Here is a 10362-nt window from a genome sequence, read left to right as displayed (position 1 = left end):
TAAAAGGAAAGCGCCGATGGCCATAATACCGAAAACTGAAATTTTAATTTAAGGCTTTTACGGGTTTTGTGGTGGGTGGGCCCTTCTTAAAAGCCACCGACCTCCCCACTCGTTACTCCTTCACATTTAACTGACAAATCACCTGCTTGCATGTTTGGGAAAATCGACCTTTGCTTTTTACAATCTAACCACCCCCACCAAAAAAATAAAATAAAATAAAATAAAAAAATAGTTTGGCTTCATATGAGGACCCAAAGATGCTGTGGGCATATCAAGTATTGACTAAGCACAAGTTCTTCCTCAACTCTCTCTAAGCTTTCATCCAGAAACTGTCCAACGATGGCTTCCTCTACCCAAAAACCCTCTTCTTCTTCTACCTCAGTCCGTAAATATCAGTTCGAAGTGTTCTTGAGTTTTAGAGGTGAAGACACCCGCAACAATTTTTCGGATCATTTATTCGTAAATTTGCATGGGATGAGGATTAAGACTTTCAGAGACGATCAACTTGAAAGAGCAGAGGAGATCAAATCAGAACTTTTGAAAACTATTGAAGAATCAAGAATTTCCATAGTTATGTTCTCAAAAAACTATGCTCATTCCAAGTGGTGTTTGGATGAGTTAGAAAAGATCATGGAGTGCAGGGAAGAAATGGAACAAATAGTCTTTCCGGTGTTCTACCACGTGGATCCTTGTGATGTGCGAAAGCAAACAGGGAGCTTCGGAGAGGCATTTTCCATTCATGAAAGAAATGTAGATGCGAAAAAGGTGCAAAGGTGGAGGGATTCCTTGACTGAAGCAAGCAATCTTAGTGGTTTCCATGTGAATGATGGGTAGCTTCAACTTCCTTAATTTGTGCTTTTGATTTAATTAGTTGTAAAGATTTAGTTGTCTTAACGAGTTAATAATTTTGTATAGTAAATCTTGCTTTGTGATCTTATTAACACTTGGCTCAAAACTACTTGCCTTTTCATTATCTATAAAATGCTCAATATAGTGGGTTCTTTTAATATTTTTTACATCCTATTACTTTTATTATATTGACAAAAGCAAGTAAATGTCACTAAATTTACTTTATATTTGTTATCTTTTGCAATTCATTATAACTCATGAAGTGTTAAATTGTACTTTATAATTGGCAGGTATGAGTCAAAGCACATTAAGGAAATTGTTAACCAGATTTTTAAAAGATCAATGAATTCTAAGCTTTTGCATATTAACGATGATATAGTTGGGATGGATTTTCACCTGAAAGAACTAAAATCGTTGTTAAGTAGTGACTTGAATGACATTCGTGTGGTTGGGATCTATGGACCTAGTGGAATTGGTAAAACTACCATTGCCAAGATTGTTTATAATGAGATCCAATATCAATTCACTAGTGCAAACTTTCTTCAAGATGTTAGAGAGACATTCAACAAGGGTTGTCAACTTCAACTACAACAACAACTTCTACATGATACAATGGGGAATGATGTAGAGTTTAGCAATATCAATAAAGGAATCAATATAATAAAGGCTAGACTCAACTCAAAAAAAGTTCTTATTGTTATTGATGATGTGGATCATTTGGAGCAATTAAAGTTATTGGTTGGAAGTCCTAAATGGTTTGGTCTAGGAAGCATAATTATCATAACAACTAGAGACCAACATTTGCTGGGTGAGTATGGAGTGGATATATCATATAAGGTTGAGCAATTACATTATAAGGAAGCTATTCAACTCTTCAGTAGACAAAAAAGATTATGTAAACCTCTCAAATTGCATGGTACATTATGCTCAAGGTCTTCCTTTAGCCCTTAAAGTTCTAGGTTCTTCTCTCCATGGCATGGCAATAGATGAATGGAAAAGTGCATTGGATAAATTGAAAAAAAAATGCTAACAAGAAAATTAATGATGTGCTTAGAATAAGTTTTGATGGGCTTGATCATTTTGAAAAGGAGGTTTTCCTTGACATTGCATGTTTCTTCAAAGGGGAAGACAAAGATTATATGTTGAGAATATTAGATGGTTGCAATTTATTTGCAACATACAGCATAAGAGTTCTTTGTGATAGATGTCTAGTAACTATTTCAAAAAACATCATACAAATGCATGACTTGATACAACAAATGGGTTGGGCAATTGTTCGTGAAGAATGTCCTGGAGACCCAAGTAAATGAAGCAGATTGTGGGATGTAGATGATATTTATGATGCATTTTCTAGACAAGAGGTATGAATTAAATATATGAACTTAGTTATTTAGATATTTATAATGCATTTTTAAGGATTAATTGCCTATAAAATTTTAGTTAGGATTTTTATCTTGTGTTATTCCCTTATTCTTCATTCTTGTTTCCAGGGGATGGAAAGTATTCAAACCATATCTCTTGACTTGTCTAGATCAAAAGAAATACAGTTCACTACAAAAGTGTTTGCCAAGATGAAGAAACTTAGGTTGCTCAAAGTCCATTGCAATGATCATGATGGTTTGACGAGAGAGGAGTATAAAGTGTTTTTTCCTAAAGATTTTGAATTTCCTCATAATTTGAGATATCTTCATTGGCAAGGATGCACTTTGAGGTCTTTGCCTTCAAAATTTTATGGAGAGAACCTTATTGAAATCAACTTGAAGTCTAGCAACATAAAACAACTTTGGAAAGGGAATAAGGTATGATCATTATTTAATGTTTTTTTCTTTATGATAATTTTCAAGTTAAAAGAATTTTTGTTTTATTAAAAGAATGTCTTATGTTGCAGTGTCTTGGAAAATTAAAGGGCATTGATCTAAGTAATTCAAAACACCTAGTCAAAATGCCAAAATTCTCAAGCATGGCGAATTTGGAGAGACTGAATCTTAAAGGTTGTACAAGTTTGCGTAAACTTCATTTATCTATTGGCCATCTCAAAAGATTGACCTACTTGAATTTAGGTGGATGTGAACAGCTCCAAAGTTTCCCAACTAGCATGAAGTTTGAATCTCTTGAAGTTCTTTATCTTTATCATTGTCAAAACTTGGAGAAGTTTGATGTGATCCATGAGAATATGAAACATTTGAAGGAGCTTTATTTAAACAAAACTAGGATTAGAGAACTACCAAGTAGCATCATGCATTTAGCATCTCTTGAAGTCCTTGATCTCTCAAATTGTTCAAACTTGGAGAAATTTCCAGAGATCCATGGGAATATGAAGTTTTTGAGGAAGCTTTGGTTAAAATGATGTTCAAAGTTTGAGAAATTTCCAGATATATTTACCTATATGGGACATTTAAGGGAGATTAATTTACGTGAAAGTGGTATTAAAGTACTCCCGAACAACATAGGGTATTTGGAATATCTCGAAATTCTTGACCTCACATATTGCTTGAAATTTGAGAAATTTCCAGAGATTAGAAGGAATATGAAATGTTTGAAGAAACTTTCTTTACATCAGACTGCTATTAAGTAACTCCCAGATAGCATTGGGTCTTTAACATCTCTCGAAATTCTTTATGTTAATAAATGTTTAAAGTTTGAGAAATTTTCAGATATATTTACCAATATGAGACTTCTAAGGGAGCTTGATTTATCTCAGAGTGGTACTATGGAACTCCCTAACAGCATTGGATATTTAGAATCTCTTATAAGTCTTGACCTCTTAGAGTGCTCAAACTTTCAAAAATTCCCGGAGATCCAAGGGAACATGAAATGCTTAAAGAGACTTTATTTAGAGAAGACCGCTATTAAGGAATTCCCAAAGAGTATTAGGCGCTTAGAGGCCCTTGAAACTCTTTTACTCAGTGGTTGCTCAAATTTTGAGAAGTTTCTTGAGATCCAGAAAAGTTCAACAGGTCATCTCACCCAAATTTAACGAGAAGTCTTCCAAATAGTATATGTGGGTTGAAATCCCTCAAACGCCTCTCTCTTAATGGTTGTTCAAATATAGAAACTTTTTGGGAGATCACAGAGAATATGGGACACTTAGAATGCCTTTATTTGCGTGAAATGGCTATAACAGAGCTGCCATCATCAATTGAACATCTAAGAGGTCTTTGGGATTTGGAATTGTACAAATGTGAGAAGCTTGTGAGTCTTCCCAGCAACATTGGTAATTTGACACGTCTTGCAAGTCTTTCTGTTCGTAATTGTTCAAAGCTCCACAAGTTGCCCAACAACTTGAGAAGCTTACAATGTTGCTTAAGAAGTCTAGATCTAGGTGGTTGCAATATGATGGAAGGAGAAATCCCCAGTGATTTATGGTGCTTATCCTTACTGCAATTTTTAGATGCAAGTGAAAACCATATTCATTGCATACCTGTTGGCATCACTCAATTTTCTAATCTCGAAACCCTTCACATGAATCACTGTCCGATGCTTGAAGAAATTGCAGAGCTTCCATCAAGTCTAACACGAATAGAGGCACATGGTTGTCCATGTCTGGAAACTGAAACATCCTCGAGTCTATTCCTCTGGTCTCTCCTCGAACCCTTTAAATCAAAATTTCAGTATCATTTTTGTTGAGGCCTCGCGTCCCTGATGATCCACGTAGTTGCCAAATGGATGAACGCACGATCTCAACCAATATAGGTTCTTGACTCAATCATTCCTGCAAAAGGCGTTCGGATAGGGCGTCCAGACACACCCTCCGATGGTTTTGTCAGCCATGGAAAGATAGATAAATCAGTTGGCTTTTTATTAGGTATTGCAAGCTTACCTTCTTCCTTGTGTGAAGGTTTATATATATAGTGACAGAAGTTCTCTCTCCTTCTTTAATGATGGAAGACTTTTTGGTTTATCATGATGCCTCTAGGTGGTGGCAGGGCCATCATCACCCTACGGGCGGCTAACAGAGATCGTGGGAGGCGCCGTGACTGTCAAAGATCGTGGGAAGTGACTTGCCGTCACTTCATTCCTGTCCTTTCACTCTGCAGGTGGCGGAACGTGGGCCATGGCAGGCTGTTGTGATGACGTGCAAGACTTGCTTATTTCAATTAATGATCCGGACAAACATATCCGGATAGGATATGGCGGTCGTCCGGATGCGATATGGCGGTCGTCCGGATGTGATGTTTGCGAGTGCCGTGTGCTTCTCTTTCAAGGAGTCCGGATAGGAGAAGTGCGCCACGTGTTCTCTTGGGGGAATCCAAATGGATATGATCCAGATAGAAATGCGTGCCACGTGTCGTCAGGGGGAGGGATCCCTACAATGCCCCCCTTTTAACTTGCCTATTTTGCCCGGGCAAAATAGGCGGGTTAAAATGATTGCTTTTTTGAAAACTGATGCTACTTGTTGCGCTCATTTGGCCACGTGGCGAACGGGGGCGAAGAGTCAGAAGAGCATTTATGATGAGCCGTCGTCTCTGGGTATTCCTAGGCAGCATGTCGTTTCAATGATAGCGTAGCTGTGCGTTTGGGATACTGAGGGACTGTCTTCCTATAAATAGCAGACTGTGCCTTCCTCTTGCATTTTTCCTACTGCATTTATCTGTCATTGCTTCTTCTATCTTCTGCGTATCTTCGCTTTTCGAGTGAAGCTCTAGGGTTTTCTGCCGGCAATATTCGTGTCGTGACGGTGACTGCATTTGCGGTTTTTAACCCTATTTTTCCAGTTTACACTCGGTACATGTGCTATTCTTGTCTTCTCCTTGTTGTGTCTGCTTTGTTTGGTTTGTTTTTGGCTTGCTTGGGCAAGTTGCTTGCGACTGAGTGTTGATATTGGTTTCTACGGCTTTTTTTGGGGGTTTTTGTCTGTGTTTTGGATGTGTTGTAGGATTTCTGTTGCCCTCTTGTGTTTTTGGTGGTTTATCGATCTTTCTTTAGACTAGAGATAAGGGTTGGGATGGGGATGCTGGTTATGTTAGGTTTTCTGAGAGTTTCTGCTGTTTAGGACTGTGGGGCTGGATTGCAGTTTTCTGACTGTTGGTATTCTTTCATGTAGGTTCTGCTTCAACGTTATCTTAAAAATGTCTGCAAATCAGGAAGTTACCTCGCCTAGCCCGTCCGGAGATGCTCAGGCGGAGAAATCCGTTGAAACACTGAATGTGAAGGAGTTTCGCGAACGCTACTGCATTCCCAATGGAGTGTTCGTTGAGCTTACGGATGGAGAGGCTGTGCCGACCGATAAATCTGAGGACGGGTCTATTTTCTTCATCAAGGAGCAATTCAACGCTGGGCTCCGATTCCCCCTTCCGTCTATGTTCAAGGAGTTTCTCCATTTCACCCAGATTCCACCTGCTTACGTCCATCCGAACATGGTCCGGGTGCTGATGGGGTGCAGCATCCTGAGTATGCTGTTCAATCTGGACTTGACGCTGCTGAAGGTCCTCTTCGTTTACACCATCAAGAAGGGGAAAAATGACATCTTCAGCTTCGTCGCCAGCCTGCCATCCCTTCAGATGGTGACCAGCCTTCCGGATTCGACCAAAGGGGCCGCTCAAGGAAGTATGTTGGTCAAAGGCCTCTGGGCGGGCTTAACGGCACATCCGGACATGCAGTTTGCTCCCAACTATTCGTTGATGGTCCCAAGTATGAATAAGTTACTTCCTGTTTTCTTTTGTTGCGAATTAAATCAGCATTATCAGGCGGCTGATATGCTTTGCTTTCTTAGGTGCAGGCAAGGATCTAAGGGGGAAGCTGGTAGAATGGGTGGAGAAAACCTCGTTCGACCGGTTGAACAGGCTTTTTGAGATTGCGATGGCCGAGAGAAGCTGTGAAACACTTCTCTCCGCGCAGAATCTCCGTGCGGTCATCCGGGAGCCCCAGCCCTTCGTTCTGAATATACTTCCGAGGCGACTGCCCAAAAAAGTGGTATTCGGAGAACACTTTGTTCTTAAGGACCTCCCACTCTACACGGAAGCGCGAAAGGCAGACGCCCGAGCACGCAAAGCCCGTCTCAAGGCACGGGAGGAAAAGAGAAAAGAAGGAAAGTTGCGCAAGGCTCCCGGGAATAAACGCCCCGTGTCCTCTCCACCGGCTGGCGCTCCAATGAAAAAGAAGAGGAAGCTGGTGTTGAATAAAGGAAAAGAAATAAAAGTCCCAACTCCCCCGAAGGAGTTTGTACTACTCCCAGTCACCTTTGTAAAGGAAATGACAATAAGAGAGCCAGAAAATCCCGTCCCACCTTCTATTTCAAGCGGCTCCGGTCGTTTTATGGGTCTAAACCATTCGCGGCCTTCAATGTCAGTGGCTGGGCGTCTGGCTCTTGTGGCTGAGGAAGCAACTTCAATAAACCAGCCTGGCTCTCCCCATCTGGATGCGGATGCAACCGGGGCCCCTTGTGCTGCAGCATCGCCTCCTTTGGCACCCCCAACGGAAGAAATGGGGGCAGAAAGTCAGGGTCTGCCTCCTTGCGAGCCAAGCCCTCATGTCCTTGTACCGGTGAAGGGGCCAGCTACAAGGAGGTTGCGTCCGACGCGTGACTTGAAGTCTGGACTCATCGGGTGGCTTCAGGATCGTTTTCTGGAAACCATCGAAGTCAGCTGCTCGTCCGTCCAAGAGGATCACCCGGAGGGCAGTGAGACGGAGGTGGCAGAAGAGAACCCAGCCGTCCCGGTGCTGGTCCCGGATGGGGTTTCACCCGGAGAGACCCAACCGGCCGAGAATGAGGGGGCCCCGGACCCAGAGGAGAATTCTCTTTCTAATGCCTCAGTGGGGGGGCGTCCCGTTGATGATGCGGCTTGCATCTCCGCTAGCCCTTTCAGCTATGCGGAGTTGGAAGAGAAGCTGAAACAGATTCCATCCGGCTCAGATGTTGCTGTGCCTTCAGCAAAAATGTTCGAAGCGGTGGAAATGGTATAGTTTGCTTTTTCTCGCCATACTGATGTGTTTGTCTTATGGTTTGTAACTTTTGCTTTTTTTGTTTGTGTTTTTTTCTACAGCTGGTGAGTGGTATTCGCGGCATGGCTCATCATAGTGATCTTTTTTCTGACCTGCTGCAGACCGCTGATTATACGAAGGCCTTTGTCTCTCAGCGCAAAAATAATGAAGAGAAGCCTGCGCTTAAGACTGGAGCAGGCCGAGGCCAGTTTATCCGCTGCTCGAGAGAACAACGAGGCTCCTCGGGTAGAGCTTGCTGAGGCAAAGAGTCGGGAGGAATCTACGGATGCCCGTCTACTTGAGGCTGAGGACGAGATGGCCAATCTAAGAGGGGAGGTGAGGCAACTCCGGACGGAGGTGTCTATTGAGAAAAAGCAGAGAGAAGATTTGCAGTTGCGTTTATCAGTGCAAAAAGAAGAGCTGAAGGCTGAGTTTGCTGCGGAGAAGGAGGAACTTGAAGCGGACTACCAAAAGCAAGTAGATGAAATGTACTTCTTCGGCTATCGCTGTTGTATGAAGAAACATGGTATCAAGCGGGACGTCCCTTCAATTCCCCCGGGTGAAGAGGAGAAGCTGCGCGGCAAGCCTGCTCAATGAGAGCTTTTCTTTTTGTAATAACTTTTTTGCTTTCTCTCTATATCTTGCAATCCGGAGAACTCTCTGTATACAGCTTCACAAGTATTAATAAAACATATTTACCCAATTTGTACTTGTCTCTTTCTTTCATTGATAATACTGCTTTAAATTGGACACATTCCATGGTTTGAGTAATGGAGTTCCGTCTAGCGTTTGTAGATGATAAGCTCCACTTTCGCTTGCCTTAGACACTATATAGGGGTTTTCCCAGTTGGCTTGAAATTTTCCCGCTCCTATTTCAGCAGTATTTTCGAAAATTTTCTTAAGGACCAGCGTACCATTTTTTAAGCTTCTGGGCCTTACTTTACGATTGTAATGAGCTGATGCCCTTTGTTGATAGTCTGCCATCCGGATGGATACAGTTTCTCTTATTTCGTCTGCCCAGTCCAAGTTTCTTCCTAACTCTGCATTTGCATCATCCTGCCTTCCTGCCTCGGTCCGGATGGTGGGTAGCCCTATTTCAGTAGGAATGATTGCGTTCATACCATATGCGAGGGCGAAGGGAGTGTTTCCTGTCAGATGTCCGGGTGTGGTTCGATAAGCCCATAGGACGCCGGGTAGCTCCTCCACCCATTTTCCTTTGGCTTGCTCGAGCCTTTTCTTCAAGGCAGTGACTAGAGTCTTGTTTGTGGCCTCTGCTTGCCCATTACTTTGAGGATAACACGGTGTGGAGTATGAATTCCAGATGTTTAGTTCCGAACAGAAATTCCGGAATGCGATGCTATCAAACTGTGGACCGTTGTCGGCTATGATGGTTTGGGGGATTCCGAAGCGGCAGATGATGTTTTTCCATACGAATTCGGTGACATCTTTATCTTTGATGCTAGCATATGCTTCGGCTTCTACCCATTTACTGAAGTAATCCGTGGCGACGAGCAGGAATTTCTTTTGGGTGGGTGCGGTTGGGAGGGGTCCTACTATGTCCACGCCCCACTGCGCGAAGGGCCAGGGTCCTGAAATTGGTTTCAATGCCCCCGATGGCATATGTGGAATGGGGGCATGCCTTTGACATTTGTCACATTTTTTGACATAGGCTGCCGCATCCTTCTTCATTGTGGGCCAGTAATATCCTTGCGAATGGGCCCTATGCGCCAGAGATCGCCCTCCAGAATGATTTCCACATACTCCCTCGTGTAATTCAGTTAATACATACAGGGCCTCTGAATGGTTTAGGCACCGAAGGTAGGGACCTGTGAAAGACCGTTTGTATAAGTGCCCCCCAACTAGGGTGAAACGGGCGGCTTGTACCCGGACCTTGTGTGCCTGTTTGGGGTCTTCGGGCAGAGTGTCTGTCCAGAGGTACCCTATAATGTCGTTTGTCCATTCTTGGCTGTCTGCTTGATTTACCTCAATGGTGTTGCAAGTGGGGACTTCCATGACGGAAGGGTTGACTTGCACATGTATAAGCAACAATATGGCTTCTTTGACAGGGAGGGAGGCAGCTATGCCTGCCAAAGCGTCAGCGCGCCCATTTTCAGTTCGCCTAATTTTTTCGATTGTCCGCTCGGCGAATCGCTGTAAGGTGTCCCTTACTTTAGCTAGATATCGCGCCATGCGCGCATCCTTAGCTTCGTATTCCTTCTGGACGTGTCTTACCACGAGTTGGGAATCACTATAGATCCGGAGCTTGGGGACGGATAGAGCCAGGGCGAGGTCTAATCCGGATAGGATGACCTCATATTCTGCTTTATTGTTAGAGGCGGGGAACCCCAGCCGGATGGCTTGCTCCAGATGTTCTTCGGTTGGGGATTGCAGCAGGAGCCCTACCCCGGATCCTAACGATCGGGAGGCTCCATTGACTCGCAAAGTCCACCATTCTTCTTCGCTTGGTTCCTTGTGTTGGATGGGCCTTCGGGAGTATTCCAGCACGAAGTCAGCCATTACTTGGCCTTTCATGGACAATCTGGGTTGGAACTCGATTCCAAATTCGTTCAATTCTATGGCCCATTGAAGCAT

General features: G+C 43.1%; 2 protein-coding genes across 2 annotated transcripts; one reads left to right on the top strand and one right to left on the bottom strand.

Annotated features, from left to right (window-relative positions):
• Positions 1-339: 339 nt before the first annotated feature.
• On the top strand, positions 340-834 carry LOC117932525 (disease resistance protein RPV1-like). Its single transcript, XM_034853799.1, has one exon. The coding sequence runs from the start codon at positions 340-342 to the stop codon at positions 832-834; it is 495 nt and encodes a 164-aa protein (XP_034709690.1).
• A 7659-nt stretch (positions 835-8493) lies between these two features.
• LOC117932524 lies at positions 8494-10362 on the bottom strand. The gene is made up of 2 exons (XM_034853798.1): positions 9057-10362; positions 8494-8861 (listed from the first exon to the last, which is right to left on the bottom strand). Exons 1-2 carry the CDS (start codon positions 10360-10362, stop codon positions 8494-8496), a joined length of 1674 nt encoding a protein of 557 aa, XP_034709689.1.

This window comes from Vitis riparia, chromosome 15 (assembly GCF_004353265.1).
Source record: "Vitis riparia cultivar Riparia Gloire de Montpellier isolate 1030 chromosome 15, EGFV_Vit.rip_1.0, whole genome shotgun sequence".
Lineage (NCBI taxonomy): Eukaryota > Viridiplantae > Streptophyta > Magnoliopsida > Vitales > Vitaceae > Vitis > Vitis riparia.
The sequence above is the reverse complement of the archived record's forward strand: the minus strand, read 5'-3'. Positions and strand labels throughout refer to the sequence as shown.

Coding starts and splice junctions, on each gene's coding strand:
- LOC117932525 (XM_034853799.1), top strand. CDS start 340: ATGGCTTCCTCTACCCAAAAACCCTCTTCTTCTTCTACCTCAGTCCGT.
- LOC117932524 (XM_034853798.1), bottom strand. CDS start 10,362: ATGCTTCAATGGGCCATAGAATTGAACGAATTTGGAATCGAGTTCCAA. Junction 8,862..9,056: donor CACACCGTGTTATCCTCAAA/GTAATGGGCAAG, acceptor CTACTGAAATAG/GGCTACCCACCATCCGGACC.